The sequence below is a fragment of the Trachypithecus francoisi genome, unplaced genomic scaffold (genome assembly GCF_009764315.1).
Source record: "Trachypithecus francoisi isolate TF-2019V2 unplaced genomic scaffold, Tfra_2.0 Lachesis_group13, whole genome shotgun sequence".
NCBI classification, from domain to species: Eukaryota; Metazoa; Chordata; class Mammalia; order Primates; family Cercopithecidae; genus Trachypithecus; species Trachypithecus francoisi.
The window spans coordinates 36723492-36742130 of NW_022681458.1; the positions used below are offsets into that span (position 1 = coordinate 36723492).

General features: G+C 42.4%; 1 protein-coding gene across 2 annotated transcripts in view; it reads right to left on the minus strand.

The window, feature by feature from the left end:
- PARD3B (par-3 family cell polarity regulator beta) overlaps nucleotides 1-17657 on the minus strand; it is a 1137826-nt gene extending 1120169 nt beyond the window's left edge. For both annotated transcript variants that reach the window (XM_033230595.1, XM_033230594.1), the window contains exon 1: nucleotides 16870-17657. In XM_033230595.1, coding sequence (XP_033086486.1) covers nucleotides 16870-16989 — 120 coding nt within the window. In that variant the 5' untranslated portion in view covers nucleotides 16990-17657. The remainder of the gene's footprint in view (nucleotides 1-16869) is intronic.
- Between the last annotated feature and the right edge of the window lie 982 nt (nucleotides 17658-18639).

Here is an 18639-nt window from a genome sequence, read left to right on the forward strand (position 1 = left end):
GAAGAAGCAAGAAAGAATCCTTGTCTAGAGGCTTTGAAGGAAGCATGGCCCTGCCAACACCTTAAATTTGAACCTACAGCCTTTAGAACTGTGAGAAAATAAATCTCTCTTGTTTTAAACCATCAGTTTTGTGGTACGTTGTCATGGCAGCCCCAGGAAACACACAATGATAGAGTGAGGGACTCCTTACGACCCACAGTCACATTTCCCAAGTGGCCCTTCCTCAGCCACAGACAAAAGTGAAACAAGAGAGAGAAAAATCGGAAATGCAAATCTAGTTATAGCAACCAAAAAAAATTTTTTTTTTTACTAGAAATATTTGAACCGCAGTTATTTTTCTTAAGGTTCTGTGAAAATGTTTCTGATCAAACACGGCTGTCAAAACTCAAGCCCACTGAATCTCTATAAATGTGCCTATAAATACAGAGACAAGGATTATTTATCCATGTTACACTTCCTCAACTGTTTGCTACAAAAGGAAGTAATCCAGACCTAATATTTAAAGTTACCAATACTATTACTATGTCATGACAAAAGAAACACGAGATGACAAGTAAAACTCTTTCAGTTTCTCCAAGATTTTATCAAGCCACGGGGACTTCTGGGCCAGGATGACTCTTAGCTCACACACTAGCCATATGCAAGTTTCAAGATGCAAAAATTATCTCTATTACACATACAAAGTACTTGGCATTACAATCCACAGAAAACTTCATATATTAACACCTACAATGTACATTTGATTTTTAACTTCATTTTAGAAGTTTAACTTCAGTCTCATGCTTCGGTTAAATCTATAAGCAATCAGATCTTAGCGCTGTGAGGATTTCTGAGTCACTTGACGTGATGGTCCATCCTGTGTTCCTAAACATCAGGAAGCTCCAGTGGTTTTTTACTGTAGGCCCGAACCCATTAGTGGAATCAATTTAGCACACCCCAACTACTTTTTCAGTAAAACAAAATAGCATTTAGAAATCAGAGGGCATCATTCACAGTAAAGGTAAGTACTCTCCTTAAACTTTTGTTTCAGTAGGGGTATGTGTGTGTGTGTATGTGCGCACCCGTGCGGATGTGCGTGTGTGTGTGTGTGTTGTAGATACTGAGTCACGCAGGCAAATATTTCTTACTGTCTTCATCAGTCCAAACTTTGGCAGTAAACCATCAAGGGACAATGCTCCTAACAGCGGCAATCCCTTGCCATAGTTTGAGACCCAACAGGCCAGGGGAAGGAGTGAACTTAATACAGGGGAGATGGCTGGGCGCGGCGACTCACGCCTGTAATCTCAGCACTTTGGGAGACCAAGGTGGGTGGATTACCTGAGGTCAGGAGTTTGAGACCAGCCTGCCCAACATGGTGAAACCCTGTCTCTACTAAAAACACAAAAAGTTAGCCAGGTGTGGTGGCGCACACCTGTAATCCTAGCTAATTGGGAGGCTGAGGCAGGAGAATCACTTGAACCCTGGAGGAGGAGGTTGCAGTGAGCCAAGACCACGCCACTGCACTCCAACCTGGGTGACAAGAGCAAAACTCCATCTCAAACAAAATAAAAATAAAAAATACAAGGGAGATGAGCACATAGGGCTGGAGTTGTGGCCTTTAGGAAAGGGAAGCAGCCAGCCCACAGTGACCTGGCAGGAATGGAGCTGCCTACCCTCTTGATTCTCTCACTGGGGCCTCCCCAGTGGCCGACCCTAACTAGAAGCCAGAGGGCAAGAAAGTCCACTCAGCTCAGCCTCCTGGGTCACAGAGGGGACTAAAAAAAGGACAAGAGCGGGTCCGGAGGAGCAAAGAAAGATTTCCAGCCACTGTGACTACCAAAGTCTAAAAGCCACCCATATCAATTTACACTTTCATTAACTGAGCCTAACAACTTTTATTTCTGAGCACCAGATCGTTCCCACATCTGCCCTCTAATCCCAACCTTGAATCAAGGTTCTAATCCAATGCTGAAAAACTGGCGCAAAAGACTGGCATCTTTACTCAGGATTTCTGATTTCTCCAGGCGCTCACACTGCTCACCAACCCTTTCATCTGTTCTCAGTCTCCCACCTCTCCTATCCCTATCTATCAGGCTCTGTAGAACAAAGGACATGTCTTCGTTATCTCAGAACCCCAGGTCTGGGTGGTTAGAACATAGGCATATTCACTGAAATGTTTGAGAGACTGCTCCCTCTCCCCAGTTCCACCTAAACATCTCTTCCCACTTACAGTCAACCCCCAAGCCTAACTACTTTGCCCCCTAAACCTCAAAGCTCATTTCTGCTTCTGCTTCAATACATCTAACCTTCACTCCCACAGTAGGACCTGAGCCAGTTCTTCCACCTCCAGTCCCGGCTCCCTCTATCTCCACTCTCTAGGACAATCAATAAAAAAGGTAGGTCCAACAGTATCTCCACCCTGCCCCGAATGCTTCCTTAACTCTAGCTTTGACTCTTACTCATTCCCTACTACCCCTCCCACAACTGTCCTGGAGAAACTTGCCACAATTTTATCCTCTTCTCCCCAACCTCCTCCAAGCAAAACATACATGTTTACCTTCAAACAGTGGTAGGCTGCCCCCACCCCTCCCCCATGTCCTGCCCCATTTTCCACTCCTACTGCCCTGGCAACTGTCCATGCATCCTTCAAACCCCTGGCCAGGTACAGCTCATGGAGTGAAACCTGCTCAACTTCCCCACCTCCCTTGCCCCAAAGCCCCTTGATCATACCATGTCCTGTTTCCATGCTCCTCTATGCCTGTTAAATCTATAAGCACACTGGTGGCAGAAGTTCTGTCTTATTTTACTATATAACCCCAGCAGAAAACACAATGTTGACCCAAAGTCACTGTCTAAATCCTCCTCCATGTGACCGAAGTGACTTTTAGATGATCAGATTGTTACAGGCAATCTTCACACAGGATCCCCTAATTGGAAGTCTGACAGACCTCACTGAGTACACGGCACATTTTATTATTATACTTTAAGTTCTACGGTACATGTGCACAACCTGCAGGCTCGTTACATAGGTATACATGTGCCATGCTAGTCTGCTGCACCCATCAACCCGTCATTTACATTAGGTATTTCTCCCAATGCTATCCCTCTCCCCAACCCCCACCCCAAAACAGGCCCCACTGTGTGACGTTCCCCACCCTGTGTCCAAGTGTTCTCATTGTTCATTTTCCACCTATGAGTGAGAACATGCAGTGTTTGGTTTTCTGTCCTTGTGATAGTTTGCTCAGAATGATGGTTTCCAGCTTCATCCATGTCCCTGCAAAGAACATGAACTCATCCTTTTTTATGGCTGCATAGTATTGCATGGTGTATATATGCTACATCTTCTTAATCCAGTCTATCATAGATGGACATTTGGGTTGGTTACAAGTCTTTGCTATTGTGAATAGTGCCACAATAAACATACGTGTGCATGTGTCTTTATAGCAGCATGATTTATAATCCTTTGGGTATATACCCAGTAATGGGATGGCTGGGTCAAATGGTATTTCTAGCTCTAGATCCTTGAGGAATTGTCACACTGTCTTCCAAAATGGTTGAACTAGTTTACAGTCCCACCAACAGTGTAATAGCATTCCTATTTCTCCACATCCTCTCCAGCACCTGTTGCTTCCTTTTTAATGATGCCATTCTAACTGGTGTGAGATAATCTCTCATTGTGATTTTGATTTGCATTTCTCTGATGATCAGTGATGATGAGCATTTTTTTCATGTGTCTGTTGGCTGCATAAATGTCTTCTTTTGAGAAATGTCTGTTCATATCCTTCACCCACTTTTTGATGGGGTTGTTTTTTTCTTGTAAATTCGTTTAAGTTCTTTGTAGATTCTGAATATTAGCCCTTTGTCAGATGGGTAGATTGCAAAAATTTTCTCCCATTCTGTAGGCTGCCTGTTCCCTCTAATGGTAGTTTCTTTTGCTGTGCAGAAGTTCTTTAATTAGATCCCATTTGTCTATTTTGGCTTTGTTGCAATTGCTTTTGGTGTTTTAGTCATGAAGTCCTTGCCCATGCCTATGTCTTCAATGGTATTGTCTAGGTTTTCTTCTAAGGCTTTATGGTTTTAGGTCTAACATTTAAGTCTCTAATCCATCTTGAATTAATTTTTGTATAAGATGTAAGGAAGGAATACAGTTTCAGCTTTCTATATATGACTAGCCAGTTTTCCCAGCACCATTTATTAAATAGGGAATCCTTTCCCCACTTCTTATTTCTCTCAGGTTTGTCAAAGATCAGATGGTTGTAGATGTGTGGTGTTATTTCTGAGGCCTCTGTTCTGTTCCATTGGTCTATTTCTCTGTTTTGGTCCCAGTACTATGCTATTTTGGTTACTGTAGCCTTGTATAGTATAGTTTGAAGTTAGGTAGCGTGATGCCTCCAGCTTTGTTCTTTATGCTTAGGATTGACTTGGCAATGTGGGCCCTTTTTTGGCTCCTTATGAACTTTAAAGTAGTTTTTTCCAATTCTGTGAATAAAATAGTGGTAGCTTGATGGGAATGGCATTGAATCTATAAATTACCTTGGTCAGTACGGCCATTTTCATGATATTGATTCTTCCTATCCATGAGCATGGAATATTCTCCCATTTATTTGTGTCCTCTTTTATTTTGTTGAGCAGTGGTTTGTAGTTCTCCTTGAAGAGGTACTTCACATCCCTTGTTAAGTTGGATTCCTAGGTAATGTATTCTCTTTGTAGCAATTGTGAATGGGAGTTCACTCATGATTTGACTGTTTGTCTGTTATTGGTATATAGGAATGCTTGTGATTTTTGCACATTCATTTTGTATCAATCAGAGACTTTGCTGAAGTTGCTCATCAGCTTAAGGAGATTTTGGGCTGAGACAACGGGGTTTTCTAAATATACAATCATGTCATCTGCAAACAGAGACAACTCAGAGTTTAACATTCTCAACTTGAGGCAGCGGACAAGAGCAATGCAGGACACATTTATCTGGAAGATACTTGGCACTGCATCTGATAGAGACCAAATTGAGAGAAAACCTTTTTAACCGGCCTCTCTTGATATCCTGCAATTCCACCACATTGCAATCCAAAAAATGAGAGTTCAGCAATCAAAATGGTTGAGCCCAGCAACAGGGGACAGGCTCAAATTTAGTAGCTCCTAAGACAGAGATAACATGCCTGTCAAAAATAAATAATCCATCAAAATTGAGATAATCCAGATAATTTTAAAATCAACATGAAATAAATGAATGCTGAAAATCAAACATTTTCCAAACACAAGAGACTGCATCACAGAAATCTACATTAAGCAAAAACATTATGTTGCTTCATGGAAAATCCAGAACTACAGAGCACTCAGTCTGAAAAATCTAAGAAGCAAGTCAACCTGTCAGAATTTGAAGCTGTTATTTAAGACAATCAGTGTGACAGATATAATGGAACACTAAACTACTGCCTAGAGCAAATGTGGAGATGATTAGGCATTTGAAGATAATCAAGAGAGAAGTTGCATTTAGATTTTTTTAAAAATGTATATATACCGTATATAAAGACTCCAAACTTACAAACACCGTGTTGACTACAAGCTTATTCTCATTTTTATTTTAAAAATGTGGAATCTGACATAGTTTAGCAAGCATTTATAGTATCTATACTATATATCAAATATGTGCTAAAAACAGAGATAAGAAAATAAATAAGATTCTCCGTTCTTGGGATATAGAGACGATAAGGAGGAAGCAGATCCAAGAGAGATCACTTCAAAGCATCAAAAGAAATTTCTGAGTGACTGGACATGTGGTGGAATATGAGGGAGGTGTGAAGGATATCCAGGTTTCTGGATTAGACAACCAAGTGAATGATGGTGCCATGTGCGGAGCAATAGGCTATAAGGAATGGGGCAAGCAGATTCACAGAGAATAGAGTGGGCTTGAATTGTCTGTGGGACATCCAGTAATGAAGTCCAGAGGCAGGCAGATATTGGGTTCTGGAGCAAGTTCAGGGCTAGAAGTGTGTATTTGCGGGTAGGTGAAGACACGCGGTGAATGAGATCCCATGGAGGAAAAGGCCAGAACCCCAGTGTACCAATATACAAGAAGATGGTAGAGAGGACATCTGTGAAGCCTAAAAGAAGACAGAGGTTTAAAAATCCTGAAAACCCCTGGGTGACAGAGCAAAACTCCATCTCAAAAAAAAAAAAAAAAAAATCCTGAAAAGCCCATGGGTAGAGAGTTTTAAAAGGTGGGACATCATCAAAAACAAGAAGTAGAAGGTAACCATGACCTTTAGCTACTAGATCTTGATAATTTTGTTGAAAACAGTTTTGCAGGGGAAGGTGTGAAAACCAGCATAACCGAGTGATGAGGTCTTAACAGACATACTACAAAGTTAGATAATTTATTCCCCAATTTTCTAAAAATGCTCCATTTTAAGTTTATACACATTTTAGACTTATGCAAATTAAGCAAAATGTGAGTATACTGGTAATAAAATGGAGAGCTACATTAAGACGGCATGAAAATCCCTTAGGGCAGCACCCAAGGACCATCACCATCTGGTCCAAATTAGTGTGTGCACCCACTCCTCTTCAGGCTACGCCCAACTTTTCACAACTCCCTCAACCACTTTCTTCCCTCCACCTAGAAGGTCTTATCTCACTTTTCTCCTAGAAAATTCCTCATCATCTTTCAAAACAGCTTCAGTGTCTTCTCTTTCAAAGGTCATTATTTGTCTATATTGTATCCCTGCAAACATACCACTAAAGCAAAACTGGCTTATTCACGTGTGTGCCTCATCATCCAGGAGGCCATGAAACTCATCAAAGCAGAGAGTGGCTGCTTTATCTTCACAGCTAGTAGAGCCATTCTAGCTGAGGCACCAGACATGCGAGTGAAGATGCCATCTTGAGCATCCCAGACCTAGAAAACATCACACAGAAACTTCCCCCTTGTGCTTGGTCCAAATTCCTGACCTACACAATCATGATGTTGAGTGGCATTTTCAGCTACTATATTTTGGTGATAGTTTGTAAATAAATACAAGAGACAGCTGCAACAGGTGGTAATGGATGCATGGTAAAAGAATTACTTCTTTGAAAAGAACTTACTGATACCCTACTATGACCCGGTGCTCTTCTAGGAGCTAAGGGTTCAGAAATGAACAAAAGAGACAGCTATCTCTACCTTTATTGAAGTTAATATTCTAGTGGTGGAGACAAGAAAGGGTGGTCAGAAGGTTATAATTATAAGTAGGGTGGTCAGGAAGATTTCCTGAAGAAGGAAACAATTATTTAAGATGGAAATTATGAAAGAAGCAGATAGGTGGATAATCGAAAGAAAATATTTTAGGAAGAGAGAAAATAGCATGAGGTAAGAGTCTATCTGGCACGCTTGAATAACATGACAAGAGATCAGCATGACTGAGGCAGGAGCAGAGAAGGCTGTGTGGTAGATGATGAGGTCAGAGAAGTAAGAGATAGGGTGCTGGAGTCCCCAAGACCTTCCAGGTTCAATGATTCACCAAGATAACTCAAGGAACTCAGCATATACCATGCTCATGGATATAAAATTTTTTTAAGACAGCGTCTCACTCTCTTGCCCAGGCTAGAGTGCAGTGATGCAATCTCGGCGTACTGCAATCTCCACCTCTCAGGTTCATGCAATTCTCCTGCCTCAGCCTCCCAAGTATCTGGGATTACAGGTGTGTGCCACCACTAAATTAGCCCAGCTAATTTTTGTATTTTCAGTAGAGACGGGGTTTCATCATGTTGCCCAGGCTGATCTTGAACTCCTGAGCTCAGGTGATTCACCCACCTCAGCCCCACAAAGTGCTAGGATTACAGGTGTGAGTCATTGTGCCGGGCCCTTTGTGGATATAATTTATTAGTGAAAAGATACAAAGTCAAATCAGCAAAAGAAACTGGCATTCAGGGTGAAGTCTGGAGGAAACCAGACACAAGCTTCCAAGGGTCTTTCCTTAGTGGAGAGGACTTGCTTAATTCCCCCAGCAGTGAGTTCTTACCACATGTGTGAAATGTTGCCTACCAGGAACACTCATTAGTGACTCAACACCCAAGGTTTTTCCTGCGAACTGATCACATGGGCACCTTCTGCTTAGTATGTACAAAACTTCCAGACTCCCAGAAAAAGACCAGGTGTTCAGCATAAGCCATATTGTTTGCAGAAACAGTTTTGCACAGTGAGCCATTCCGATAAGAGAATGGTGGTAGCCCTCCACAAATCTGACTTTCCAGATGCCACCAGCCAAGGCCTAGCTTCGCAAGCAGGGCTTTCTAAGGATAATAGTCTCAGGCCTGCTATGTTAACTTTTTTCTGCACAGATAGTCAGATCATGTAGCACTTCAAGGGCCATTTAGGAGAGATGTGAGCCATTAGAAGATCTTCAGTAGAAGAATTACATGACCTGACTAGAATGTTTAATTATCACTCTAGTTTTTGTGTTAAGAAGAGACAGTAATGTGGGAGTCTTGGGGTCAGAAACGGAGACACTAAAGTCTATCTAAAGAAAAACATAATAAAAAAACAAGCTCCAGTATACCAACAGGAAAGAGATTGAAAAGTAGTCAGATTCCAAATCTAGTATGAGAGCAGAGCCAACCAGATTTGCAGACTGACTGTATGTGGATCATGAGAGAAAAACATTGGTCAAGGGTGATGACAAGCATTTCTGGCAGGACAGCTAGAAAGATGGCCTTGCCATTTAATGACATGCTTAGATTGTAGGAGGACTTGATTTGGAGTTGGGGATTAGGAATTGATTTGGGCGCATGCTATAAGTGTGAGATGCCTACCAGATGTCCAGGCAAAGGGTCAAGAAGACAGCTGTCTACAGAGCTGGCAGTTCAGGGAAGACATCTGGGCTGGAGCTACCCCAATGATATTTGGAATCATATTACTGTAAGTAGAGAGAGATGGGGAGATTTTAAGAACTGAGTCCTGGGGTACTGCAGCACTAAGAGGTGAAGGAGGAAAGAAGGAACCAGCTAAAGAGCCTGAGAATGGACAATATATAGGAAAAAAGTCAGAAGAGTGTAGGTTCCAGGAAGCATGTGCTTAAGATGTTTAGTATTTTTTTAATTTTTGTATGTCCATAAATTATTGGGGGACAGGTGGTGATTCATTACATGACTAAGTTCTTTAGTGGTGATTTGTGAGATTTTGGTGCATCCATCACCTGAGCAGTACGCACGGCACCAAGTTTGTGGTCTTTGATCCCTTGTGCCCTTCTCACCCTTTCTCCCTGAGTCCCTGAAGTCCTTTGTGTCATTCTTATGCCTTTGCATACTTATGAGTGAGAACTCCCACTTATGAATGAGAACATACAATGTTTGGGTTTCCATTCCTGAGTTACTTCATTTAGCATAAGTCTCCAATCTCATCCAGGTTGCTGCAAATGCCATTAATTCACTCTTTTTTTATGGCTGAGGCATATTCCATTGTGTGTGTATATATATGTATATGTATATATGTGTGTATACTGTTTCTTTACCCACTCGTTGACTGATGGACATTTGTGTTGGTTCCTCATTTTTGCAGTTGCAAACTGTGCTGCTAAACATGCATGTGCAAATATCTTTTTCATACAATGACTTATTTTCCTCTTGGTAGATCCCAGTAGCGGGATTGCTGGATCAAATGGTAGTTCTACTTTTAGTTCTTTAAGGAATCTCCACACTGTTTTCCATAGCGATTGTACTAGTTTACATTCCAACCAGCAGTGTAGAAGTGTTCCCTGTTCACCACATCCACACCAACATCTATCTTTTTTAATTTTTTTGATTATGGCCATTCTTGCAAGAGTGAGGTGGTATCGCGTTGTAATTTGATTTACATTTCCCTGATCATTAGTGATGTTGAGCATTTTTTCATGTTTGTAGGCCATTTCTATATGTTCTTTTGAGAATTGTTTTGAGAATTGTCTATTCATGTCCTTAGCCTTCTTTTTGATGGGATTGTTTGGTTTTTTTTCTTGCTAATTTGTTTGAATTCATTGTAGATTCTAGATATCAGTCCTTTGTCAGATGTATAGATTGCAAAGATTTTCTCCCACTCTGTGGGTTGTCTGTTTACACTGCTGACCGTTCCTTTTGGCATGGAAAAGCTCTGATTTCAAACTATACTATAAGACCGTAGTCACCAAGCAGCATGGTACTAGTATAAAACATAGGCCCATAGACCCCTGGAACAGAATAAAGAACCCAGAAATAAACCCAAATACTTAGAGCCAACTAAGTATTTGCAAACAAAAACATTAAGTGGGGAAAGGACACCCTAGTCAACAAATGGTGCTGGGATAATTAGCAAGCCACATGTAGCAGAATGAAACTGGATCCTGATCTCTCACCTTATACAAAAATCAACTCAAAGTGGATCAAGGATTTAAATCTAAGACCTGAAACTATAAAATTCTGGAAGATAACATTGGAAAAATTCTTCTAGATACTGGCTTAGGCAAGGATTTCATGACCAAGAACCCAAAAGCCAATGCAATAAAAATGAAGATAAATAGCTGGGACTTAATTAAACTGAAGATGTTTAGTATTTATACCAGTCGAGAAGCATCTAAATCTCACCGAAAATGACCCAGATTTTTGTTCACTGCTCCTTGTTGGCCCACTCTCCGCCCAGTACGAGAGACAGAGGATGTACATCCTCAGCCTGTTGCACCAAAGGTATAAAACTGAGGCCGTCCTGGGTTTACTCTCCAACCCAGCTAGTTTTTGTGCTAGTGTCTAGGTGCAGCATTTAAGGTTTAAAGGCTCTCTCTACCACCTGTGGATACCAAAGAGTAGCTGAAGATCCCTTTCTAATGCAAAGTTCTCAACAGAACTGAGGAGCAACATCAAGTTAAGGACTGCCTGGGATCTGGTCTTTAAGCCAGTGGTTTCCAAAAGCAGCTGACAGAACCCATTAGAAGAGCATTGGACCTGAACTGTCCATTAAGGCAAGCCATTTGTGGCGATTTACATTTAAGTAAATTAAAATTTAAAATTCAGTTCCTCAGTTGCACTAGGCACATTTCAAATACTTAACAACCACATGTATCTAGTGGCTGCCCCACTGAAAAGTGCAAATCTAGAACATCTCTTCATCCCAGAAAGTTCTATTGCACTACATTGCTTCAGATTTTCCAAGAGAGGCCCAAAGTTCTGAACGGTTAACGCACTCCTCAGATGTCTTTAACAGTACACTCAGAAAATAGTCTCACAAAAATCTGACATTACCATTTGCCCAACTTCTTCAAAGGGAATCTGTGGCACAGAACACCCTGGGAATGAATTCCTGGTTAACTAAGCCACTTGATTAAGCACAGGGCCTTAAGCTACATATCAGGGCTGTGGCTCCCAATTGTGCACAGGGCAATTAACTCAGCTCAGATAACCGGCCAAACCCAGTTCAGCAAACCCTATGTGCATGGATTATACACACAGGGTGTGTGGGGATGTGTGTGTGAGAGAGAGAGAAAGAGAAAGAGGAGGGAGAGGCGAGAAGGTCCAGGAGCACAAACTCAAATGCCCACAAGCAGGCCAGGCAAATAGCAACAATGCATTAAGGCCATAAGTGAGAAAATAAGCACAGAGTAAAACAATCAAACATGACAACAATAACTTATCCTCACTGTTAGGGAAGCAATAATGGAGACTGGAGCATTAATAATTATTTCTAAAGAGAACAGAGGTGTCTCAGCTCCAACTGATGGTTGCTCTGTGGGAAAGTAAAGCCCAGCATTGTCAGAGCTTCTGATTTGCTTTTCCCCCAAAGAAGATAGGAATCTGGAGTTTTGCATGAAACCTCAAAATATTTAAATGCTGACAACTAAGTCAAAATATAACACTGAGCAGACCTACGAAAATATGTCTGTGGGTCACAGCAGGCCCAAGAGCCCTCTGTTTGCAAACTTAGAAGCTGCTCATTGCAAGCTGAGTAGCAGAACCAAAACCAAGTTGGAAGCATGTGTAATGCTGATGGCGAGTCAGTTCTGTCCACATGCTGTAAAGAAGTGAGGTCTGAATAGGAAATAAAGCACTCAAGTAAGTCAGTGCCCAATAAATTGAAAAGCATTTGAGGAATCCAGTCTGGGCCTAGCTTGTGTATACAAGAACCTTAAAATCTATTTAGGTAACAAGGCATCAAAGCCTGAAAAGTTTAAAAATTCAAGAGTTCTAGCCTATTCCTCCAGGCTACTCCCACACATTACCATACCAGATTCTTGTTACTACACAAACTCTCTTAGATTCTGATCCCACAGTTAATCAGGGAATGGAATTGTTAGTCTAATCAGACTATTCCCAGTTCTGGGAAGCTGCCTCAACTTGGAAAACAAACTTATTATTCAAAATATCTGAATACAGAAAAGATTCATCTTGAAAACACTATCAAATATAATTTTTCCTTTTTAAAAAAGAGTACTCACATATACAGTCAGATCCACAAATTGGCCTTTGTAAATTCCAGCAGGCCCGCTATCCCATGAATTCAATGTTCTTATTTCTCATTCACTCCAACCCCTGAACACACTATACGTCCTCATTACTAGAAAAGTCTTTCCCTTATTCACTTCATCCTCAGTGAATACACACACACACACACTCAGCCCTCCACATCCATGCATTCTGCATCTGCAGATTCAACCAACCACAGATCAAAAATATTTAGGAAAAAAACTATCCGTACTGGACAAATACACACAATTTTCTTGTCACTATTCGCTAAACAGTATAGTATAACAACTTTTAAATAGCTTTTACATTGTATTAAGTATTATAAATAATCTAGAGATGACTTAAAATATACAGGAGGATGTGTGTAGATTACATGCAAACACTGCAGCAGTTTATATCAGGAACTTGAGCATCTGCAGATTTTGGTATCCAAGGGAAGTGCTGGAACCAATCCCCCGTGGATACTAAGGGACAACTGTCTATATAAAATGAATGTTCACTTTAAGCAATTATTTGAGCAGCTTCTATAGGAAGAATTCTTTAAGGGTAGGAGTAGAGGGTAGGAGTAGGAGTATTCCTAATGGCACTAAAAGGTCAATAAATACTCTGACAAATTCCATACTTTTTTTTTTTTAATGAGAAAAGGCCAGAAATGTCAAAATTCAATTTGAAAAACAATGTGTAACAAATTCACTTTCTGTAAATCAGTGAAAGATGCTTAAAAGGTTTGAATCCCTGGATGGCAAGGTTTTAAGTCCTGTACTTCGTAATAATAATCCCATTAACAAATAACATGCATTGTGCTTAATAACAGGTTGGTGTATAGGTATCTAAGACACAGTATCTGCATCAAAAGAGTTTAAAATCCAATGAGTTCAGCAGTATGAAGAAATTAGAGGAGTAGATTAGTGATTCTCAACCTTGGCTGGGCATCAGAATCACCTGGAGTGCTCTTTAAACTACCTATGCCCAGGACCCACTCCTAACCCAATGAATGAGAATCTTGGCGAAAGGGACACAGGAATTTCTAATGTTTAAAATGTTAAATGTGAAAATTAGAGGTGACTGATGTTTAGACGGGGTTAAGAGTCCCTGAAGGATACAGCTCAATTACCCATTCACCTGTGACACATAATTTTGATGATAAATTTAACTAATTACTCAATGATCCCCACCATGAGCACATAAGAAGACAATCACTTCTCCACTAACAACTTCACTAAATTGGATTTGGAGGCTGGGACACTGATAAAGTGTCAGGATTCTGAGATAAGCAATTCCACAGTTCTCACCGCTCAGTCCACCACCTTTCCAATGGAGTTCATCAAATGGCGGCAGGAACCTCAAAGGCCCAGACTTCAGAAGGTAATTAAAGCCTTCTCAAAAGCTTCCCCTGTATCTTCAGGATCGCACCAACCTCTGGCCTTATCTGATATTGATTCAGGGGGCTCCCAACATTTCACAAATACATGTTCTTTGTTCTCAACAGGCAGTGGTTACTTCTCAGATGCTGTGCACGAAATCTAAAATGGTATCCTTGGGCTTCACTTACTTTCCAAACTTTAGAAACCTCAACTTCTATCCTCAATCTTGAAACCCGTCTTTCTCCCATCTGAATGACTCAGTGCCTCAGAAAATAACGGACTTACTCTACATTCATGTTCCCACCAAATTTGTTTCTTTATAGCACTCCCCACCTGGATGTCTAAGATCTTGCCCATTTTCCCATTTGTAGTTAGACTGAGGAATATTTTCCACAGTTGATTTGTAAATCCTACAATATTTGCCTCAGAAACTAGATTTTCTACATGTAGACCTCATAAAATATATAATTAAGAGAAACTTGTGGATGTCCCATCACTATCCAAGAAGCAAAATTGCTATTTTTAGGTTGATGTGATATGGCAGTTAGTAGATAGAAATGTCTTTTTAAAACAAGAATTAAAAATAATAGGGATAAATTCCAATTCATAACAACATATACAGCACTAGGCTATGCAGTTAATGGCTGAGAGCAAACATCTAGAGACACAGTTCCTGGTTTCTAAACCCAAATCTACCACTTACTTGTCATGTCTCTGTGTCTCTTTTTTCCCCCGATTTGTACATCGGGACAATAATAGTACCTAACTCCTAAGGTCGTTGGGAGAAATAAGTCATAAGCATAAAGCTCCTAAAACAGGGCCCCTGCACAGAATAAGCACAATACATGTTATTTGTTAGTGTGGTTATTATTACGAAGTGCAGGGCTTAAGACCTTGCTGTCAAGGGATACAAACCTTTTAGGTGTCTTTCACTGATTTATAGAAAGTGAATTTATTACACGTCGTTTTTCAAATTGAATTTTGACATTTCTGGCCTTTTCTTATTGAAAAAAATAAATAAAAGCATGGAATTTGTTAGAATATTTATTGACCTTTTAGTGCCATTATGAATACCATTGAATATTAGTTAAATCTTGTTAGGATTACAATATTATTTAAAATGAAACTATGGGAGAAGAATACTTGGGGAGGGGAAAAATCATCACTACTTCTTAAAATGAAATTTCAAAAGTGAAAAAAAGAGGAAGGATTCATACGCTGCAGGTGACCTTTAAATGTCACATTCACTAATATATAAATGTAAACAGAAAAATATAAGTCTGGTAATAATAGTAAACTGATCAATGCAATTACATTGTTCTGTGGTTAAGTTACGTTTCCATTCCAGAATATCAATACCTTTTAAACACTTTTTAAGATCAAATTGTAGTGCATTAAATATCAGCTGGTTAGTTCTCTTCATGTTATTTACAAAGCTTGTAGTTTCTCTCTTACTTGGACAGCCCCCTGTATTAAACTTCCAAATATACAAGATTTGAGGGCATAAATTATTTAATAGTTAAAAAGTAACTTCAATTCTGTAGGACAATCCTTCAGTGAGATCTATTTCAATCTGTCTGGAGTAATGTTGTTACTATTAATCTTAGCTCACTTTCAAAAGTTAGTGAAATACGATTTAATAGAAAATCGGTTACTTGTTTAAATCTCAGTTAACTCAATTACATGATTTAAACAGCAAACACTATTTTAACAATGGCAAACACACATACACGCACACACATGCACACATTGCAGATTTTCACTTAGCTTTCTAAGCCACTTTAATATTTTCCCTCCTCAACCTCAATTCCATCAGTAAAGAGTTCATCTTTAGGGGTTATATTTAATATATTAATAGGCACTTCATTGTACTCTCCTCCAGTTCTTGAGAATCCAAAGTAATATACACGTATTTATCCAGAGCTGAATTTTTTTCTGTATAGTAATTCTTAATGGAGGCAAAGAGGGTGCAAGTATTTTCTTAAACCCCTAAGCTATATACTTGTAAGAAACAATCACTTTTATGCTTTGGATAACCGATAAGAAGTTAAAGGAAATGAAAACTTAAATTTTTCCATCACTAGATTGACCAACCCACTATTTTAGTCACATGGCATGAGACCAAATATTAAGAGAACAATTGACCCCTAAAACAAGAATTTGTGACTTGCCCTGTTTGAGGAAGATTTGGGACATACAAAATGTTCCATGTGAAGATTCAAAAAATTAAAAGGTTATTCAATGCCTTCATTTAAAAGTTTCATTGAGGAAGTCCCAGAGGCCCCATGTTACCCAAATACTTGGTGTAAGTTCTACTGCCAGATATTTTCTCAACATGTATTGAACACTTTAAAACAACTGTCACTTAATTTCTACTTGTTCCTGACTTCAGCTACAGAGCTAGGGACGTCTTTCTCATTTTAATAATCACTCAGGACCCGACAACAGTCCACACACATAGTAAATGCTCACAGAATCTGTGACAAACTGAAAACACTCAAAATGTAGACAGGTTGGCTAAGCAAACAGCGTTCTCCCACCTGAGTTCCTGCCCAAGTTACTGAGACAGGGCAGCTCACATGGCTGAAACTCCAAAGGCCCCAACAGTTGTAACTTCCGAGTATGTGTCACTTGCACAGTCAACTTTCTAACTCCAAGGAGCCTAAGTGAGGCGGGCCTTAATGGGTCAAAAATCACACTTAGGTGAGCAGCACTTTCTAAGACGTTCCCTCAAACAAGTTCTAAACCAGTGCTCCTCAAACTTCAGTGGGCATTCCAATCACCTGGGGATCTCCTTAAAGAGCAGATCCTGAGTCCGTGGGTTTGGAGTAAGTCCCCATATTGTGCAGTTCTAAGGAGCTCCCAAGAGAATCCAACGCTGCGGGTCCACCCACGACCCTAGGAGCTCAAGGCCCACAAATGCCCAAAGACATCCAGATGACTACTATTAGCAATCGACAACAACTTCAGCTACAGGCAGTGCCCCATAATCCCCTGGATTTTCTGCATCCCCTGAGTGTGGCCACCGGGTCGCACCTGGCAGGTGCCTTGACTGCAGCCGCGCCCCCCTCCTCCGCGCCGCGCTCACCTTCTCCCGGGTCTTCAGGTACCGCTGCAGCGCCTGCTGGGTGAGCTCGCCGACGCGCAGCTGGCCCTCCTTGCAGGGCACCACGATGCCCGTCCTGCCGAAGCACACGGTCACTTTCATCCTGGCCCCCGGCGACCACGCCGGGCCGGGCCGAACAGGTGTCTGACCCCGCGGGCGCAGCCCCTACTCTCGGAGGACGCCCGGGGCCCGGGGCGGGTGGGCCCGGAGACCCGGGGCGCCGCTCCCCGGAGACCCTGAGGCCCGGGGGCTCGCAGCAGCGCCCCTTTCACCCGGGCAGGTGGCGGGAATCGGGGAGGAGCGGCCGTGGAGAGGGGTTACCTCCCAGGTGCCCGGCTGCCCAGGACGCGGCGGCTCCGCGGCCCGGCTCCTCCTCCTCCTCCCGCTCCTGCTCCTGCTCCTACTCCTGCCCGGCCCAGGCGGCTGCTCCGCGCCCACCAAAGCGGAACTGCCGGCCCTGCCCTGTCGCTGGCCGTGGCCCTGGCCCTGGCGGTGGTGGCAGGGCCGGCCCCAGGCCCCGGGCTGGAGTGGGCGGCGGCGGCGTCGCGCGGGGCCAGAGTTGGGAGGAAACTTTTGCGCCGGCTCCCAACTCCTCCGCGGCGCCCGCGCTCTGGGCTCCCGCGGTCCCGGGGCCGGCCTGGGCCCGGCTCTTAAAGGGGCCGCGGCGCTCCCGGGCCCCGCCGCGCGCTGGGCGACGCCGTGCCCCGGCCCTGCGGGCCGGTAACTGGAGCCCGGGAGCCTCGTCTCATCACCTGGGTCTCTCCCTGGCTCTCTCCCTCTCGCACGCATGCACACGGAGCTCTGGGGAGTTGTAAGAGGATCCGAGGGCTACACACTCGGGGATTGAAACCGGATCTCAGAAAGAACACCCGAGGGAAGAGCGAGGAGACTGCAGAGCTGCACCCTTCACAGGAGGGGACTGCAGCAAGATGCAAAAGGAGCCCAGGAGCAGGTGCTTCTCATCACGCCCGCCAAAAACATCCAAGGGGCGAGGCTGCCAGGTGTTGAGATGCAAGCGTGGCCCGAGGAGCCTAAGTGAGGCGGGCCTTAATGGATCAAAAATCACACTTAGGTGAGCAGCACTTTTTAAGACGTTCCCTCAAACAAGTTCTAAACCAGTGCTACTCAAACTTAAGTGGGCATTCCAATCACCTGGGGAACTCGCCTTAAGCACAGCCCTTGCTGCTGCCCTGAGGAGCCCTGGGATAGCAGAGCTGAAGGGAATCTTGGAGAGAACGCGGGAGTGGAACCTTTTCCTTTTACAGACCCTTGAGGACACTGAGTATTCGGCCAAAGGTCACACCCAAGACCCAGATATGATCGCGTGTGTTGACACATAGCCTTCTGGAATGCGACTACCGTTGTGCATTTTATTAGGAAAAAAAAAGTTAACACCTTTAGGCTCATGATTTGGCAGGTGTATATCCATCACCAATTGAAATGGGAATATGTGGGGGAAACCAACAAACTACATTTGTTTCATTCTTACCTCTCATGTAAATGAGCTCCTTTGAGCTTAACAACTACCCTGTAGGCAGATATTATTCTTCGCATCTTGTGCATCAAGAATGGTGCTTGGAGAGGTCAAGAGACTGAGCAGACCATGGTGTTAGTTCTGTTGAAAAGAACTCAGATCTTCCGAGTTCAATCTCTGGTCTCTCCCTGCAGTTTTCTTAGCCATCCAGTTCATCCAGCAAGACCCTCAGGGCTGCATCATGTGTTTCTCTACAGAAGGATTTGCTCCTATGTGGA